General features: G+C 47.1%; 1 protein-coding gene and 1 pseudogene across 1 annotated transcript; both read right to left on the bottom strand.

The window, feature by feature from the left end:
- Positions 1–215: 215 nt before the first annotated feature.
- On the bottom strand, positions 216–7,798 carry LOC128455862 (transmembrane protein 237A). Its single transcript, XM_053439810.1, has 11 exons — positions 7,661–7,798; positions 6,584–6,686; positions 5,753–5,881; positions 5,461–5,563; positions 2,855–3,009; positions 1,457–1,577; positions 1,191–1,382; positions 791–864; positions 614–701; positions 361–482; positions 216–283 (listed from the first exon to the last, which is right to left on the bottom strand). The coding sequence occupies exons 2-11, from the start codon at positions 6,651–6,653 to the stop codon at positions 216–218; spliced, it is 1,122 nt and encodes a 373-aa protein (XP_053295785.1). The 5' UTR covers positions 6,654–6,686; positions 7,661–7,798.
- A 680-nt stretch (positions 7,799–8,478) lies between these two features.
- Positions 8,479–19,329, bottom strand: LOC128455855 (MAGUK p55 subfamily member 4-like; annotated as a pseudogene).
- Positions 19,330–20,767: the final 1,438 nt, after the last annotated feature.

Here is a 20,767-nt window from a genome sequence, read left to right on the forward strand (position 1 = left end):
TCTAAATCTGTAGCACATGAATACATATCCAATATGGGCTGCAAATACCTATGTATCCGAGCAGTGGCTCCATTCTGTGGCAAAAAGCTGTAAACACACCCCACACTGAACATGAGCCACATTTCTTTAATTACAAAATGACTCAACACAATGCACTATGTGAGGAACTGTACAAAAACATACATGAAACACAGAAGAAGAAGAAACTAAGTGAATCAGGCAGAAACGTCCAAGTTCTCCTCTCCTCTCGAGGAACCCTCCACCTCCATCGTCATCAAGAACTCTGAGAGGGAAACAGCACATTAACACACACAAACACATACACACTGACACACACACACACACACACACTATCATCACCTTCTGTGTAGTCGATATCCGGTCGTGTGGAAATGACGGCCCAGGCCAAGCCCACCAACAGTGCCACCACCAGGTTCACCACAATCCACGGCCGCAGGATCTGCTCCTCTGAACCTGGAGGCCTGGAGGACACACGGGTCTTTATTTCTCAACTTATTTCCTATCTTTTAAAAAAAAATTATGAAGATTATTGCGTTTTCAGGAAAAAAAAAATTTAAACAACAAAGTAAAATATGAAGAAGAGAGTTGTCACCACAGAGTCTCGTTGGCTGAAGGATAAAGGTTGATACGGTCACTGGTCATCTGTTGACTGAGGGACAGGATCAGGGCGATAAAGTATACTGTAAACACAGAGAGAAAAACTCTTCATCACATCATCATCACCATCATCATCTTCATCACCATCATCACCATCATCTTCGTCACTTACAGAACGAGGCCAGAGCAGCAGGGTCGAGTGTGAGGAATCCTCTCAGAGCCATCGAGGCCTTGGCCAGGTTCACTCTGCAGGAGAGACAAAGATGTTTGTTTCCCTTCTGTTTATTTTAAATGGAAATAGATGAGTTGAAATGTTCCTAATTATCTGTGAAGATCGAAATCATCCAGGTCATGACATCTTCAGGTATCGAACATATGAACGTAGACCTGTGTGTACGCATTACAACCATCACACTCAACCTGTTGCATCCAATGTGTCATTGTGTTATCTAAAGTAGAGCCACACACACACACACACACACACACACACACACACACACACACACACACACACACACACACACACACACACACACACACACACACACACACACACACACACACACACACACCTATCAAACGCCGACACGGTGCTGATGGCCAGCAGCAGGTAGAGCAGGGACTGGGCGGGGTAAGCCAGTGGGTGGTACTGCTGCAGCAGGTTGGGCAGCGTGGTCATCTGTTCACCCGCCAACACGTACACAACGATGATGTTCCACACTGCGTAGCCCGCCAGGAAGCCGTGGGAGAACAGACCCATCACCCTGCACCAGAGATAAGGGTTCACGTTAAGGGGTTAGGTAAGTGGTTCCTATGGTTTAGGTTAAGGGCTGCAGACCTGAAGCCGCTGTGGACCCTCAAAGCGACGTCTCTGGTGGTCCAGAACTGTCTGGGGTCTGTGTAGTCGTCCATCAGCTCCGGGTGTCGGAACTGCTCCACCCGCTCCGCCTGGAAACGCCCTGCGGTCAAAACGTTCCCGTGAACAAGGGCCAATCGGCTTCGTGGTCATTTCTGAGGCTGTGGACGTTTGACCGGGATCAGGGCGCCGGAGGAGATTTGGTGAGTCGGCTGAGGTCAGAGGTCAGTGACCCACAACAGTGCCATGCATTATAGAGGCTGCTGCTGTTCTGGGTTACTGACAAATCCTCATTGGTTGATTAAATACACATAAACTGGAACTTATGTAGTAATATCAGTCGGTGTTCCCAGGAAAAGGGAGAAATGATGACCATATTGAAATAAACCTGCAGCATCTTGTCTCTCGTACTCTTAAGCCTGAAACATGCTTCTGCGACTGCGTCTGCGTCTTTTCACGCCGCTGTGGCGCAAGACTCGTCATTCATGCTTCCCCAACCGTTGCGCGTCTTACAAAGCAATTCCGCGCCAGAACACTAGGCGGAGTAATGCTTTTTGTCGAAGCCTGAGAGACGCCTTCTTTCTTCTTCATCGATTGTTTATTTACATAGCTACTGCGGCTCCTTGTAGCCTTTTTCAAGCGGACAAATACGCCAGTCAGTGACGGGTTATACAAGTGGACATACTTTCGGATCTCTTCTGCCAAACGCTCTTCTATTTGGTCCATATTCATTCTTCTAAATCTCCCGTTGTTTCTGCCTGTATTATGGGGCATGAAACCGGAAATGCAGCTCCAGAAGGGATGTAGAGCAGACCAATCACAGCCTTGCGGGCTGAGTGAGCTTGCGGAGCTTTGCCGTAAATTTTAGAAAAGTGGGTCGACACCCGTCAGCACGTAAGGAGGGATACATAAGCACGTAAGGGACCCGGAAGGGCTCTTGCGCTTACGGGCCCGTGAAAACGCAGAAGCATGTTTCAGGCTTTACTCAAGTGTAAAAAATGATTTATTACTTTGCATTAATTCATCATGTCTCAAGTTACTTGGCTGATCAACACCAAACAGAAACAAGCACAGAGTTTTAGGTCAGTACTTTTGAATTCTGTGTTTACGCTGTGACATCTCAATGTGGGCGTGGCCTGTGACTCAGATGTTTAACATCATCTGCAGACAGTGTCGGAGAGGTCACGTGTTAAGTCAGAGATAAAATAATAAATATATTTTTCTCCTCACGCAAGAAAAAAGCTGATTTCTTCATTTATAGAACAGAAAATGTTCATTTCAGGAGCTGAACACTCGTCCGGAGGGAGATGGTTTTAGTTTGAGAATGAAAACGTCGACGTGTGGATGAAGCCAGAGCAATGAAATCTGATTCACACTCACGGTTCCGCTCCACGAAGACTTTGCCGAGCGGCTGACTGTGGCTGTGGGGGGCGGAGAACAGGGAATGCTGGGGGATGGGTGACTGGGCGTCTGTGATGATGTCGTCATCTTCGGCTCCGAGGTTGTCGGTGTACTGCTCCGCCGCCTTCGGCTTCCTGCACCAAACAATACAGAGGATTTCATTTCACAGAGCAACGCTGAGGAAGTGGGTCAGTAAATTCATGGTCCCCAGAAGATGAGTCTGAAATCGTTAACCCACACTGTGTCAAGAGAGGTGGCGCCAAAACACGAACCTCACTTATAATCATTGTTATGTTAAGGTGCAGTGCCTTGCATAAGTATTCACCCCCCCTTGGACTTTTTCCCATTATGTACTGTTACTAACTGGAATTCAAATAGACTTAAATAAACTTTTTCCCATTTGATCAACAAAACATGCATAGTACTTTGGAGGTGCAAAATAAATTTTATTGTGACACAAACAATAATGAGAACAAAAAAGTTGACATCTGTTGGGTGCATAAGTATTCACCCCCCTGTGTCAATACTTGGTAGAACCCCCTTTCGCTGCAATTACAGCTGCAAGTCTTTTGGGGGTATGTCTCTACCAGCTTTGCACATCTAGAGATGGAAAGGTTTGTCCATTCTTCTTGGCAAAAAAGATGAAGCTCAGTCAGATTGGATGGAGACCGTCTGTGAACCGCAATCTTCAAGTCTTGCCATAGATTCTCTATTGGATTGAGGTCTGGGCTTTGACTGGGCCATTTGAAGACATTAACATTCTTTAATCCAAACCATTTCTTTGTAGCTCTGGCTGTATGTTTAGGGTCATTGTCCTGCTGGAAGATGAACCTCCGCCCCAGTCTCAAGTCTTTTGCAGACTGCATCAGATTTTCTTCAAGGATTTCCCTGTATTTGGCTCCATCCATCTTTCCCTCTATTCTGACCAGGTTCCCTGTACCTGCTGAATAGAAGCATCCCCACAGCATGATGCTACCACCACCATGTTTCACTGTTGGGATGGTGTGCTCAGGGTGATGGGCAGTGTTGGGTTTTCGCCACACATAGCGTTTTGCATTGAGGCCAAAAAGTTCAATTTTGGTCTCATCTGACCAGAGCACCTTCTTCCACATGTTTGCTGTGTCTCCCACATGGCTTCTGGCAAACTCCAAACGGGATTTTTTATGGATCCCTTTCAACAATGGCTTTCTTCTTGCCACTCTTCCATAAAGGCCAGATTTGTGGAGTAGACGACTAATAGTTGTCCTGTGGACAGATTCTCCCACCTCAGCTGTGGATCTCTGCAACTCCTCCAGAGTAACCATGGGCCTCCTGGTTGCTTCTCTGATTCATTTTCTCCTTGTCCGACTCTTCAGTTTGGGTGGACGGCCTCCTCTTGGTAGGTTTGCGGTTGTGCCATATTCTTTCCATTCTCTTATGATGGATTTTATGGTGCTCAGAGAGATGTTCAAAGCTCTGGATATTTTTTTATAACCTAACCCTGCTTCATATTTCTCCACAACTTTATCCCTGACCTGTTTGGTGAGCTCCTTGGTCTTCATGATGCTGTTTGTTCAGTAATGATCTCCAACAAACTCTGAGTCCGTCACAGAACAGGTGTATTTATACTGAGATTAAATTGCAGACAGGTGGACCCTATTTACTAATTATGTGACTTGTGAATGTGACTTGTGAATGCAATTGGTCGCACCAGATCTTTGTTAGAGGTTTCACAGTAAAGGGGGTGAATACATATGCACTCAACACTTTTCAGATTTTTATTTGTAAATAATTGTGAAATCCATGTAATATTTCCCCCCACTTCCAAATGATGCACTATTTTGTGTTGGTCCATTACATAAACTCACGATGAAATAAATTTTAATCTGTGGTTATACCATGACAAAATGTAGAAAAGTCCAAAGGGGGTGAATACTTATGCAAGGCACTGTACATGTTCATTGTGAAGGATTTTGTCACATGTTGTGTAGTTGTTGTTTGTTAAGCAGCAACAGCAGGTTGTTGGGTCCGACTCGTCCAAACAGGAACATGCGGGAACATCAGGCGAGGGGCGGAGCCTGGGTAAAGTGGGCGGAGCCTGTAGAGCAGCAGGAGGCGGGACATGACGTATAAACTCTGCTGTGGAAAGATCAGTGTTGTTGTTTACAGCTCAACCACACCGGCGTCAGCCTTCATCACCAGAAGATCTGGAATCTCCTCGTGTTTCCAAGTCTTCGTCTTCTACGTGTCCGGCTCCGCTTCTTCATCCTGAGATGTTTGTTTTCTTCCAGTTTCACGTCCGTCACGTGTTAGAAACCTCATCAACACGTCCACTCGCTCACTGGGAAGCTTCCACACATTGTCCTGCTGGTTCCTCACATGGACTCACTCTGACATGTTACACACATTTTACTAGGAGGCTGCAGGAGAAGATGTCCAGAGACACTGACTCAGACATTAGTTCTAACATAGAGAACCTGCAGAACATGTGTTGATCATGTGAGGAATATGTGAGGAGGATGTGTGGAACACGTCAGGAACACATCAGGACTTAAATCAGCGGCCCCTTGTATCTATTCTTTCACTTGCTTCGTGCAGCTTCTCACCTTTTCCTTTTGGTCTTTCTGGTCACAGAAGCAGTCATCTCCTCTCCGTCCACCGGGGACTCCACCATGTCACCGTTTGGAATGTCTTGTTCTGCTTCCAGGTCTGACAGGACATCATGTGACGTGAGGACATTTAGAACAAAGGGTTATTCTCATTGTTTTAACAGGATACAGTGTAGCTCAGTCAGACTCATACAAAAACATCTCTTCAGTAGACACTTTCTGAGAAGTCAGTCTTTAAGAGCTCATACTAAATTTATAAAAGCAGCAGCGGCAGCAGAAACATTTTTACCGATGGTCAGCGCCTTCTTCTTCTTCTTCTTTTTCTGTGGTGCTGGCTCCTGAGGCTCTGGGGTCAGATGGTCTCTGCTCTCAGAGCGACTCCTGGTGGTCAGCTCCTCCATCTCCACCTCCGCACCCACTGAACAAGAACACAGGAGATCACAGTAGAGCAAAGGAGAACACAGGAGATCACAGGAGAACACAGTAGAACACATGAGAACACAGTAGAACACAGTAGAACACAGGAGATCACAGGAGATCACAGGAGAACACAGGAGATCACAGTAGAACACAGGAGATCAAAGGAGAACACAGGAGATCACAGGAGATCACAGGAGAACACAGGAGATCGCAGTAGAACACAAGAGATCAAAGTAGAACAAAGGACAACACAGGAGATCATAGTAGAACACAGTAGAACCAAGGATAACACAGGAGAACACAGGAGATCACAGGAGATCACAGTAGAACACAGGAGATCACAGGAGATCACAGGAGATCACAGGAGATCACAGTAGAACACAGGAGATCACAGGAGATCACAGTAGAACACAGGATATCACAGTAGAACACAGGAGATCACAGTAGAACACAGGAGATCACAGGAGATCACAGTAGAACACAGGAGATCACAGGAGATCACAGTAGAACACAGGAGATCACAGGAGATCACAGTAGAACACAGGAGATCACAGGAGATCACAGGAGATCACAGTAGAACACAAGAGATCACAGTAGAACCAAGGAGAACACAGGAGAACACAGGAGATCACAGGAGATCACAGGAGAACACAGTAGAACGAGCTGTGGAGCTACAGACACAGACTCCTTCTCCTCTCACCTTCTCCCGGCTCCTCTCCGTCGTTCACCTCCTTCTTCGGCCTCTTCTTCTTGCTCCTGCCGGTCGGCATGGTGCAGTCCTCTGAGTGAAGGATCAACAGGATCTGTCAGAGCAGAGATGATTCAGGTCAGTTCACGTGTAACCAGCGTGTCCACTTGCTGCCGTCTGATTGAGATAACTGGATTAACCTGAGCTCGTAGGACGGTGCTGGGGAAAAGGTTCAGGAAACTTAATAGAAAATTCAAATTCTTCAAGCCTTCAACATGAAATTAATTTACTTCATTTTAATTTATTTACTTTAGGGAAATTTTTCTTCCATGTTTCTGAAGATCGTGAAGAGGAGAAGCGAGCTAGCTGATGCACCAGCCGCTCGACTCGCAGACGTTTGTTATTGAATCTTGTTTGACCTGAACGTCTGAGACCTGAGTAACATTCAGCACTTTCTGTTTCTGTTTCTGAGATCAACACAACATCTGTCCATCGGTGGCTGAGCAGAGTCTGACAGGACATCATGTGACGTGTGGACGTTTAGAACAAAGGGTTACTCTCATTGTTTTAAAAGGACACAGTCCAGTGTAGCTCAGAAAAACACTTTCTGAGAAGTCAGCGTTAAGAGCTCAAACTAAATTTATATTAATTCATTATTTATTAACTGTAAACTCGTTCTTTAATGAGAGGATCATTTACATTGCCAGGTCATTAAATCTACAGTTGTTAAGTTGTTACAGATTCATGCTAATTCAAACCGTTGACATTTTATGACCTGACAGCGAACCTGTGAAACATGTGGAGCTGTTAGCAAGTTAGCATGTTAGCACGCCTGCAGCTGTATCCCTTCACGGGTGATGAAACCTGAATCTTTGTTTAGTATGAAACCGACAGCATGTGATGATGTTCACAGAAATGTATAATGTCAACGTCATCACTAGAGGTCGGGTGCTGCACCATGAACGTCTCATCTCTGGAACTGTTGATGGATGAAAACTTAGAGTTACTAAATGATTTCTTCCTGGTTTGAAAAGTGAAAATAAAAACACAAAAACACAGCACGTGAAGATGTGTGGGGGGGAACCTCACCTCTGAGTCTGTGGCTGTGAAGAAGAAGTCCACACACGGTCCCTCCTTCACCTGGAGTCGGTCATCAATCCAGAAAGGCTCCAGACGACCGATCTGGATCTGGAGATAGAAGCCTGAAGCACAACCAGTCAGAGAGGAGCAGGAGGAGCAGGAGGAGCAGGAGGAGGCCGGAGGAGGCCGGAGGCGGGGCTGCAGATTTGAGACTCATCCCCGGGTTTAAGGGGACAGGTGATCTGGTGCTGAGCCGTGACGCCAGCCAGGGAGCTCTGTGATTGGTCGGTCGACTGCCACGTCACCAGCTGGCACAGAAATGGAAGCTAATAATCCGTCACCCTGCTGCTAACAGTTCACTGACCTGAGGTCAGACATGGACCCAGTTACCAAAGTCATGTTTTATGGTTCATTGATATTAACAACTTCATTATACTGTTGTGTGTTCTCTTGTGTTGATACTTCAGAAGAACTCTTCATCAGTGAGTCGTCCTCAAACTCGTCTTCAATCTTCTGTCACGTTTGTGTGCAGAGCTTTTTATAAACACTCACTTAGTGTGTGAGTCCCGGAGCAGAGCCCCTACCCCAGGGGACAGGTCAAAGGTCAATCCATCAGGCCACAGAAACCAGGTCACGTAATGAATCCTATTATACACACTCACACACACACACACACACACACACACACACTTATCCTTATTGAGACTTTGCATTGACTTCCATTCATTGTGAACAACCCTAACTCTTACCAGGACCAGTTCATATCTAACCCTAACCCTTAACCTACCCACACCTCACCTGTGACCTCTGACCTCTGACCTCTGACCTCAGGAGGTTTAGTTTCAGTAGAGCTCTGGTCCCCATGAAGTCCACTGGTCCTGACAGGCTCAGTGTTTGTAGAACAAGGTTGTAAAGTCCTCAGAGACACAAACTACTTCCAGACGGTTTGTGTGTTGTTTCTTTCCTCTTGTGTGTTCAGCAGTTTTCTGTGAACGTAAACGTCATATCATGGTTGTGTGTCTGACCAGGTGAGGAAACAAAAAAAACACAATGACAGTGACACAAAACATTTGAGGAATAACATTGATTTTAATGGTTCAACTTTCCATTCATTTTCAATTCACTTCTTCCTCATCTATGGATCTCTGCAAGAGCCCCCCCCTCCCCCCCCCCGCCTCATTTTATCTGCTGCTGTTCATACGACATTAAGTCTCTAATCCTCCTTAAATCTGCTGAGCTACATCTGCACAGGATTAACCTGAGGAACAAACACGGGGGGGGGGGGCTCTCTTTCACTCTGCACAAAACATGTCACAACGTGTAAAGATATTTAATTTAGATATTCTACATGATCATCACTGACTAATGAGCTGAAATCCTTCACTTTGTTTGACTGATTTAGGATTTTCCAGGACAGACTTACTTTAGATTAATTGAGTACATTTACTCAATTACAGCTCGTAAAGCAGCTGTGAGGATCATCAGTTTCCTCTCCTCTCTCCTCTCTCCTCTCTCCTCCTCGTCTTAACCTCCATCACCTCCTCCTCATTTCCCTTCTCTCCTTCCTCCCTCTCACCTTCCTTCTAAATCCCCCCCCCCCGGCTCTAGGCCTCAGGCCGGCTCCAGCTCACAGGAATCCACTGAGGCTCGTTCTGGGCCTGGTGGACGAGGGAGCCCAGCCTCATGCAGGCGTCCTGCAGCTCCTCGTTCACCAGCACGCTGTCGAACAACTGCTTGTACTTTGCCTCCATCTTGTGGGACGTCTCCTCCAGCTCCATGAAGTCGTCCTCCTGCAGGGACAGACACATGAGCCCGTCCTCACACACTCACCAATAACAAGTTATTTGATCCAACACCTGCGTTTGGACATGTCTCTACAGGACGGAGCCTCTTACTGTGAAAGCTCTGTTGATGGTGCAGTTGGTGATGAGTCGGGCGTCTCTCCTCGTCTGTCTCAGTCTCTCTGGGTCGGGGACTTTGATGAAAATCACGTAAGGCTTCAGTTTTCTCGTCCTCAGCGGATGGACACTCTGAGGCCAGAGACAGTGTGTCAGCAGGTTCTAAAGTGTGTGTGTGTCTGTTCAGACTGTTTCTAGCTCTGAGTGAATCCTGCTCCTCTTCAGAAACTCACATGTGGTTCCACATCCACGATGCACATCCGTCCCCGTTTCAGCACGTCATCGATGGCGTCAGTGCTCGTCCCGTACAGGTGAGCTTTATATTCACCGTACTCCACAAACCTAAACACACACACACACACACACACGATCACACACACACACACACACACACACACAAACACACACACACACACACACACACACACACACAGCATTGAAAACGAGGAATGTCAGTGATTACACCCCTGGAATATAAAACGGGTTTGGAAAGAAGATATGACAAATAAGAAAAAGTGTTTTTATTTAATACTGAACTATATCTATGACACTCTGTGTTATACGCTCTTTGATAAATGATGATCACTATTAAAAGGTAACAGGAGAGGATCCCACCTGTGGTTACAGACCATGTACTCAAACAACTCTTTGGTGACGAAGTGGTACTCTCTTCCTGTCTGCTCCCCCGCTCTGATTGGACGTGTGGTGTCTGGTGACAAATCAGGTGGATGAATCAAACCGAACATTTTCTTTCCTTTGTTTCTCTGTGGCCCTAGTTTACAATTGAACTGGTATTTGTATTTTCTATCATAAATTCAACATTAAAACCGATTTCAAATGTATTATCAGAGTTTAAATGAACGTGTTGAATCGGTGGTACGTACGAGGTACGGGTCCCTGGAAGGTCGACGGGTTCAGTTTGATGAGTCTCTTCCTCAGTTCAGTGACTCCGACTCCTGAGGCCCCTGAGCACAACAGACCGTGATACAGACACACTGATATCAACGTCTGTTACACAGCAGCTGATGAACACACTGTAGTTTCTACACAAAATGATTTAAAGTCTTGTTTTTTGTATTAAAGCAGCAGCAGCTGCGAGGATAGAGCTCTAAAATACTGGATGCTCAGTTTTTATCTGATGTTTCACATCAGATAAAATAGCCTCACTTTGTTTCGTGTTGTAAAGAGTCAACATCGTTGTAGCTTTGTGTGTCGTAGCACAGAATGTGTGTGTGTGTGTGTGTGGTTGAACATGTTAAGTTGTTAACTCCTCATTGGATCGTTAGTTCAGATTTTCAGCAAGTTTAAATATTCCTCTCTCACCAACAAGGATGATGAGACGGTGGTTCTCCTGCGGGGGGCGCTGGTACAGAGCCACCTCCTCATAAGGGGTGGACAGAGTGCTGCTGTTGGGGGAGCAGGAGGTGCAGGACTGTCGTCTCCTCCTGAAGGACGTTCTCCTCCACAGACGGAAAGTACGACGGAAACCAGCTGAGGAGACATTCGAACAATATGGATTCAAAGAGATTGGCCTCAGTTGACTGTGGAAACTAGAGACACGTGTGAAAGCAGCTGTCCCCAGGTTGAGACCCATGTGGACATGAGGTTTAATGTTCACGTGTTCACTGTGTGATGATGTGTCTCACCCAGGTAGATTCCATCAGTGACATCAGAATCAGCCTCATCTGAATGGAGGAAACATTAAAAGTGCAGGGTTAAAGTATTTTCAAAAATAAACTCTTCTTTTATTTAACATTAAAAACAGATAGCCTTTTATGAAACAACATTTTGGTAAAAGTTCATTAAAACACATTTTTACTTCGAGTTTCCATAGACTTTTAAAATGTTTAATAAAACACAACATGCAGCTTCATGTTTCCTGAGTCTGAACAGACTTACCTACCAAAACTCAGCTCCTCCACATCTGTGGACAGAAGAGAAACAAGATGGAAAACAAATAGTGTATCATATAAACTGTATATGTATCATATTTATACAGTTTATATCTGTACGTAACTCAGTCATGTTTTACCTGTGAGGGTGCGTTTGTCCTCAGCATCGTCCTCTGGGACAGATATAAAAAAAGGACAAAAATACATGATGAGTCACAAAAAGACAACAAACTGTCAAAGTGTGATTTAATGTTGATGTTGTTGGACGATGTGAATCTTTTAGACTTCAGGACAAGATGTTCCCTTGTTTCTCACCGTTCTCAGCCAGCGTCACTGTCGCCAGCAGAGGGATCAGAGAAAAGACACAACTGTTAGAAAAGACTCACACATTGATCATGATCAGTCACAGCTCAGTTGTTTTCTACAGTTTTCAGTTCAGTTCATTCAGAAAGTTCACGGTGACAAAACAAACCAGAGTTTTATAAATTTGTTGTAAATTCAATTTGTTGAGACACTTTAATCTCAGCGTCCTCCTGGATCCTGTTGGACTTGGGGGGGGACTTGCTGAATGCACTGAGCTGAGTGGTATTAACAGTGAGTGCTCACAGGGCCGGATGCAGCTGTGGCCCGGTGAGGGCTGACTCCACCACTGCTCCCTCTGTTTACTGTGGAGGACAAAGACACAATGTTGTTTAAAAGCTCCCGTCAAACCGTCAATGAGACACAAATGTTCACTAAAGAATTCTCTCAGTCAAGAAACACAAACTCGACTGTTTGAAATTGAAATTTCGATCGTACACAAATGTAAAACAGGACAAGAGCAGTTACTCAGCCGAAGCAGTGAATCTGTGTGGTCCAGGTGATAGCCTGATCCGGTGTCACCTCTTCAACATGCTGGCAGAGGGAATGAGTCCGGCACAGGACACGGAGCACGGCAGCTTCCTGGCCTGCCACCACCGGCCGTCCGACTGGTCCACCACCTCCAGCAGGTCTCCTCGGCTGAACGCCATCCCTGCGTCCGGACACGGGATGGACGAGTCCTGCAGGGGGCAGTAGTCCACCATGGCCTTCATGTACACCTGACGGAAAGAGACAAAGTTTAGAGACAGAACTTTTTAAGGAGGGATCCTCCGAGGTTCTGTTTCTCACCGACATGTGGCTGCTGCTGCTCTGAGCTGCGTTTGGAACGACCTTGAACAGGATCGTTCCCTGAGAGTTGATCTGAGGAAACAAACCATCTTAACTCAGATGAAAACGTCATTTCACATCAAACTGGTTTTTAAACACTGGGCAGATTCTGTGCTTTTCATCAAATTACATTTGAATTAAAAATCACCATCACCATTTCCAGAGGTGGAAAATGTAGATAATTCACTTACTTGTAAATAGCGACACCACAATGTGGGATAGTCCCTCAAATAAAGGTGAGGTGTTTTATCATCAAAACTAACTTACCAGAAATAAGTATAATATTCATTATGCAGAGTACAAGTGACCGTGGTGTGAACGTGGAATCTCACAACCCGTTTGTCTTATTGACTTCACACAATAATACAACATGTCTTCTAGGTCCTCATTAAACTACAGCAGCATGTCATTCAATTTCCTACCAGGATCTGGATGACCTGCTCCGGCTCCAGACCCAGCACCGGGTTACCGTTCACCTCCACGACCAGATCCCCAGGATGGAGGAGTCCTGAGACACACACAGTCAGGTTAGTTCCCAGAGACTGACTCTGACTTTAACCATAGTTACTACTTACCTTAACCTAAACTCAACCTAACCTTAAAAATGTCTTTACCTTAAAATTAAATGATTTGCATTATAGGGACTTGCTTTTGTCCTCATAAGGAAGGCACACACACACACACACACACACACACACACACACACACACACACACACACACACACACACACACACACACACACACACAGACACACACACACAGACAGACACACACACTTTCTGGCTTCCTCTCACCGCTGCGGTCGGCCAGTCCTCCATGAATCACTCTGGCGATGAAGATCCCTCCAGTCTCCTCGTCCCTCCTTATCGTCGCCCCCTGTCAGACCAGTGAACACAACTTTAACTTCCACTTTAATTTTGGCTGCAAATACCAGGTTTTAGTGAAGCTCTGAATGATGAGATGGAAAATACAGGGAGTTGAAAATGGAGAGATGGGAAATCAGACATGAGGAAATGAGCCTTCAAAACAATCAAAAAAGCTGAAATCCCTTTAGTTTCACATCCTGTGAATTTGAACTGTTTGAGCAGCTTGTATTTAGTGATTAACGTTGATCCTGAGAGAAATGAACAGAATGACGTCTTTTAGGAGCTGAAACGTTTCACTCACAGAAAAAACACCAAAACAAACGTCCACCTCGTTGGTTCAGGTCAAGACATCTTCCTCTGACATCTCTGCTGTGGCCTGACATGCTCTGTGTTTCTATTCTGAGCAAATTCTCCGAAATACTACTGGACATGGAACTTTTTTTGCAATATACATTATATTTGATATAATATATATATACCGTATATATTGGTAGCACTGTGGTTAAGCCCCCTCACGGCACTGAGACCACTCTCACTACAGCTTGAAATGGTGTCAGCCTAGAAGCTGATTCAAAGAATACGGCAGGTGGTGGGTGGGTGGGGGGGGAGTTCACCACTTTTTAACTGCACGCATATTTATATATTCTGTGTGTATTCATCGATATGATGACGATAATGATGATGACGATGGTCATGGTTCCTGGATGAAATGGTTAATGTAGTTTGAGGGAATAACACTTTTCAGTACCTTTAAATATTTTGAATATTTCCACATCGAGGATTCGATCCAGTGATTAAAACCAATGTTTGCTGTGTGAGAGTTGATCTGCTTCTGGTGGTGAAAACCTTAAAATGCTGATTGGGATTTAGATTGTTTCCTTTTTGTGAAAAATGTTCTCATCACTTTCTTATATTCACAAAGCAAAAGATTTACTGGTTTATCAGTCAGTTTCGGTTTCCAGATCCAGAGCAGACGAGGGGAGGAGTTTGTTTTCGGCCTATTTCTTCTTCTTCTTCTTCTTCTTCTTCTTCTTCTCCTGCTTCTCCTTCTTCTTCTTGACTGTCAAACAACCTGTGCTGTTATGGTCTTGTTCATCCCCCAGAGAGACTCTAGAACCTGATCCATTACTGAACCTCATTTGTCCGTTACTGCCACTAGCACCTGCCCTGTGGATGGCACCAGACACCACCACCGTCCTCTTCGAGCCTCGGTTTGCTTGTTTTGGACTCTTGGACGTTGGAAAGCTGTCGGCACAGGAGCTGACGGACGAGGATGAAGAGGAAGAGGTGGAGCGAGAAGTAGAAGAAGGGGAGGATGACAGGTGCTGTGTGTAAGGTGTGGGAGGTTTGCGGACCATTTTTGGAGACATTGAGGAGACTCTTGGAGGAGGTGGGGGAGGAGGGTGCTGTCTCGGCCTGAGTGGAGGTGATGACCCGGGGTGTTTGCTGGCCACAATGAGCCCTTGGAGCTTGTCGACCACCTCAGCGAGCAGGTTGAGCGCCTGGGCGTTCTCCTCCACGCTGTCTGTGATCAGCTCGGTCACTGCAACCATCTTGTGTCCAAGGTGGCGAACGTCCTGGGTGCCGTGCTCGATGCTGCTGGCCGCCGTCTGAACCGTGGCCCTGAGGTCCTCCACGCTGCACTGCTTGGTGAGGGCTCGTGGCTGAGGAAGCTCACAGAGGTTTAGTTGGAGATGCTGGTTTTGTGTCAGTTTCGGTTGATTCCTGCATCCACTGTGACGAGGTGCGGTGGAGTAGTAGTGTGTGTTAGGACGATTGACCGTCTCTCTGTGGTGTTTGTTATGAGGTGCAGTCTGCCTGGCAGGGATGGGTAGCGTGCTGACACTCTGCTGATGGGTGCAGCGCTGAGCTGCAGGACTGGAAGATGTAGTTTGGGCACGAACAGGACTCATCCCAGGACAAGATGGAGCCCTGCCGGGGGTGGGGATGTTCCTCGATTGTCCTCCTGTCGTCCCATTTTGGTACATGACTGGGGAGCTGGGCAGGCTGACACTGAAAGCCAGGAGAGGAGGAGGAGGGTAGGCATAGTCATCACGGCTTGATCCGGCTGCCTCGCCCCCATTGGGTTTGGTTTTCTCTGAAAATGAACCTCCATGCACAGAGGATGGAGACAAGGAGGAGAGATGCCAAGAGAAAAGTGAACTAGGTGTAATTGACAGGATTAAAAAGAAGAATTAAAGAACAGGAAGCACTAAAGAAGCCAAATGATGACGAGATGTGAAAATAAAGAGGATTTGTGATGAGTTGAGCGTCTGCAAGTCTATTTAGTGGATGAACAACCAAATGAAGAAATGATCAGATGATTAATTGTTGACCGTCCTCTCCTCCTCTTACCAGCACGGGACGCAGGACTAAAGACGGAGGGAGCTGATTGGTTCAGCTTGTGCTTCCACAGCTCTGTGGTCTGCGGGCACAAACAGCAGCTTCCTGTTGACTGATAGCGAGGCAGGAAGGGGCGGGACCGGTCTCCTCTGGGGACGGGCAACAGCCTGGCTTCACTTTCAGTCACGCTGAGCTCCTCCCCCGACCACGCCCGTCGGCCAGGGGCGAGGCGCTCCAGAGTGAGGCGCCGGAGGCTGCTCCAGCGTCTACGAAGCACGCCCACCCCATCGCCTACACTCGCTCTGCGCCCTGATGCGTTCTTGGTGAAGAAAAGATAAGAAACTATGAAGACTGATGATTCTCTTTGGTCCATGTAATAACTGAGTTCTAGAAATTCAATTTACGTTCTATTTAGTCTTCTAATCCTTTTATTTTATGCTCAGGACCTGATTTCACCTCCTCACCTGTATTTGTGGTTATTTTGGGTTCAAACTGAAATCATCCGACCTCTGTTATATCATACTTGTTGTGTTTTTACATTGATTTTCAAACCTTCAGAAATCTGTAGTTTAAATTAAAGGTGATGGTATCTTTTATATATTTGCCTGTTGGTGGCGTCATATCCCTTTTGTGCATGTGAAATAATGAAATCCTCTGTCTCACCAGCGGCTGGTTGTTCTTCACTAGACACACGATCCTCATGGCCTCCTCATCCTCAGGTAACTGGTCAGGCAGCGGCGGTAAGACAGGTCCATAATCTGACTGGGCCACGCTGTCATGGGACGACAGGAGAGCCTGACAGGTACAGACAGACAGGGAGTCGGGGAGTGAGTACAGACCAGGGAGTGAGGTACAGACCAGGGGGTGAGTACAGACAAGGGGGTGACGTATCGACGGGGTTGAGTATAGACCAGGGGTGAGGTACAGACCATGGTTGAGGTACAGACCAGGGGGTGAGGTACAGACCTGGGGTGAGGTCCAGACCAGGGGCTGAGGTACAGAACAGGGGGTGAGTACAGACTGGGGGATGAGGTACAGACCAGGGGGTGAGGTATAGACCAGGGGGTGAGTATAGACAAGGGTGAGGTACAGACCTGGGGTGAGGTCCAGACCAGGGGCTGAGGTACAGAACAGGGGGTGAGTACAGACTGGGGGATGAGGTACAGACCAGGGGGTGAGGTATAGACCAGGGGGTGAGTATAGACAAGGGTGAGGTACAGACCTGGGGTGAGGTCCAGACCAGGGGCTGAGGTACAGAACAGGGGGTGAGTACAGACTGGGGGATGAGGTACAGACCAGGGGGTGAGGTATAGACCAGGGGGTGAGTATAGACAAGGGTGAGGTACAGACCTGGGGTGAGGTACAGACCAGGGGCTGAGGTACCTACCAGGGGTAGGGTACAGACCAGGGGTTGAGTATATACCAGGGGTGAGGTACAGGCCTGGGGTGAGGTACAGACCAGAGGCTGAGGTACAGACCAGGGGATGAGAACAAGCCAGCGGGTGAGGTACAGACCTGGGGTGAGGTCCAGACAAGGGATGTGGTACAGACCTGGGGTGAGGTACAGACCAGGGGCTGAGGTACAGACCAGGGGGTGAGTACAGACCAAGGGCTGAGGTACAGACCAGGGGGTGAATACAAACCAGGGGGTGAGGTAAAGACCTGGGTTGAGGTACAGACCAGGGGGTGAGGTACAGACCTGGGGTGAGGTCCAGACCAGGGGCTGAAGTACAGACCAGGGGGTGAGTACAGACCAGGGGATGAGTACAGACCAGGGAATGAGATACAGACCAGGGGGTGAGGTACAGACCAGGGGATGAGTACAGCCCAGGGGGTGCGTACAGACCAGGGGATGAGGTACAGACCAGGGGGTGAGTACAGACCAGGGGCTGAGGTACAGGCCAGGGAATGAGGTACAGACCTGGGTTGAGGTACAGACCAGGGGGTGAGTACAGACCAGGGGATGAGGTACAGACCAGGGGATGAGGTACAGACCAGGGGGTGAGTACAGACAAGGGGGTGAGTACAGACCAGGGGCTGAGGTACACACCAGGGTGTGAGGTACAGACCAGGGGATGAGGTACAGACCTGGGTTGAGGTACAGACCAGGGGGTGAGTACAGACCAAGGTATGAGGTACAGACCAGGGGGTGAGTACAGACCTGGGTTGAGGTACAGACCTGGGTTGAGGTACAGACCAGGGGCTGAGGTACAGACCAGGGGGTGAGTACAGGCCAGGGGGTGAGGTACAGACCAGGGGGTGAGGTATAGACCAGGGGATGAGTATAGACCAGGGGTGAGGTACAGGCCTGGGGTGAGGTACAGACCAGGGGGTGAGTACAGACCTGGGGTGAGGTACAGACCAGGGACTGAGGTACAGACCAGGGGGTGAGTACAGACCAAGGGCTGAGGTACAGACCAGGGGGTGAGTACAGACCTGCAGGTGAGGACACTCCAGCAGACTGGACAGTTCTCGGGCCTCAGCTGATGGACGGTGAAGTCTCTGGATCTCAGCCATGATCTGAAGGAACAGACACAGAATTCGATTCTTCTTCTTCTCTCTCGCGTTCTTCACGTGTGTTTGAACTGTGACTCCAACGACTTGACCCGACAGACGTCGTGTTTTTGCATCGGAAGTAGCTGACGTGGTTACAGGTGGTTTCACCAGATTACAGTCGTGAGCAGAATCATGGAACGTGTGTGAGTATGAACCTGGTGAGAAAGGCCTGAGGCGTAAGGCAGGAAGGGGCTGGGCGTCGACCGCTGGAACCGCAACAGGCACTCGTACATCTGGAGGGAGGAAACAGTAAATTACATCATCAGTGGCTGGAGGGAGGAGACAGCAAGTGACACCATCATTGGACAGGTGTTGCTGCGTGTCAGTGGCCAAGGCATCGAACCTTCAGCAGGGAGCTCAGCCACGGGGCCGTCAGGAGGTCCCGGAGCAGCTGAGCACCGCCGAACTTTCTGCTGATGGCTTCACCCACATCCTCCACCACACTGGACAGCACCTCGCTGACCCCTGCACACACACACACACACACACACACACACACACACTTTATCTATTGCTGCATTTGACATGTATAGAACTGGAAATAATAATAGTTATAATTGTTCTGACTCTTGTCTCACCTGACGACTCATGATACCTCACCGTGTTTAATCCTTTGAATAATTCATGAATTTTGATTTACAAATCACACATGTTTAGAGGACTGATATTTGTGAGTCTCTGAAGTGATGTTCTTGTTTACTTCATACTTTTTGTCATGAACAGAAGGTGAAACACAGACATGTTGTCTCAGACAGGATGAACGTGACCTGAAGACACTAATACCAACGGAATCACTTCTAACAGCCCATCCAAATGAAGGTCAGCGTCTAATGGAGGCTGACACAGGGACGAGTGTGTGTGTGTGTGTGTGTGTGTGTGTGTGTGTGTGTGTGTGTGTGTGTGTGTCTCACCGTCCTCCATTGCTTGTCTCATGGTGATGGTCTCCACTAAAAATATATAAATTAAAATGTAAATAACCAGAATGTGACTCATTGAGGCTCAACCCTCAAAGCTGCAACAAATCACACACACACACACACACACATATACATATCAGAGCTCTACACATGTCTTCTGTCTCACAAACAAAAAAACACACAAACAGGGGTGATAATAAAGAGAATTTCATCAGGATGAATCAGAGGAAACACTTCACTACTTAGTATATTCAAAATAAGACCTGGATAATTTTTATTCTCAGTCAGTGATGCTGCTTCCTGTGGCGCCGTCGTCACGTCAGTGTCAGTTGGTCAAACACTTTGGTTACCGTTGTCATTGCTGACAATAACAACTAGAGCACACATAGACCCACACAGACACACAAAACACACAGTCAAATGTAAAACAAGACAAACTCACCAGTGCCTCTGTCTCAGCTGATGTTTCTGTGTGTGACTGACACGGATGGGATTTTACTACCAAACCAAAACACACACTAATCCTCTCTAACGCGACTTAATCCAGCAACCACCGCCCCCCTCTCTCTCTTCAGCCAGCCCCCCCATCTCTCTCTCTCCGTCTCTTTGCCCTCTTTTAGGATTTTTAAAGTCCTTCCCCCCCCCCCCCCCCACCCCCCGGCCTCCGCCCACTCACTCCATCTGCTGCAGTGTTCTTCATCCACCTCTCCACACCTGCTCCCTCTGTCTAATGGCTTCCTCCATCTATCGTCCACTCACGCTCTCTCTCACTTTAAGTACTTCAACAGATCACAAAGCTCCTTAACTCTTCGCTGCTTTTAGCCACACTCAAACACACACACACACACACACACACACACACACACACACACACACACATACACACACAGGAAACAGGGAGCAAAGCACAAACACACATAATAATAGTTGCAATACATTACATTTCACTGCAGCATCCGGGTCTTCAAGAGACCAGCCGTTATCAGCTGTGTGTGTGTGTGTGCGTGTGTGTGTGTGTGTGTGTGTGTGTGTATGTGTGTTTGTGTGTGTGTTGTCACTGGGTCACCTCCTCAGTGATTACAGTTTTTCTCGATTGCTTAAGCAAGATTTTGAAAACGGCGTGCTGTTTCAAAACTCTACACACAATTAGCACAACCTCACACCCAATCAGCAGAACACCTCAGATCCTAAAAACTATACACTAATTTAGCAAAACCATATTTTGTTACCATATGAAACACATACGCTTCATATGACTTAATTCTGTTTTAACCAGTTACACACTGCTGTTGCTAACCTTTAACACCTGCTGTTGCTAACCTTTAATACCTCACCCCCTGGCCTGTACTCACCCCCTGGTCTGTACCTCAGCCCCTGGTGCAGTCCCATGAAAATTGAATTTATTTCTCTCCATATCCCCAAATCAGTCAACATGTCAACATGGAGAATCACAA

The sequence above is a fragment of the Pleuronectes platessa genome, chromosome 14 (assembly GCF_947347685.1).
Source record: "Pleuronectes platessa chromosome 14, fPlePla1.1, whole genome shotgun sequence".
In the NCBI taxonomy this organism is placed as follows: Eukaryota; Metazoa; Chordata; class Actinopteri; order Pleuronectiformes; family Pleuronectidae; genus Pleuronectes; species Pleuronectes platessa.

Bases quoted from the DNA above. Each gene is read 5' to 3' on its own strand.
- LOC128455862 (XM_053439810.1), bottom strand. From the start codon at position 6,653: ATGCCGACCGGCAGGAGCAAGAAGAAGAGGCCGAAGAAGGAGGTGAAC. The intron at 5,882-6,583 runs GTGAGAGGAGAA...GTTCTTGTTCAG, and splicing joins CGGAGAGGAGCCGGGAGAAG to TGGGTGCGGAGGTGGAGATG. The intron at 284-360 runs GTGATGATAGTG...TTTCCCTCTCAG, and splicing joins GGATATCGACTACACAGAAG to AGTTCTTGATGACGATGGAG.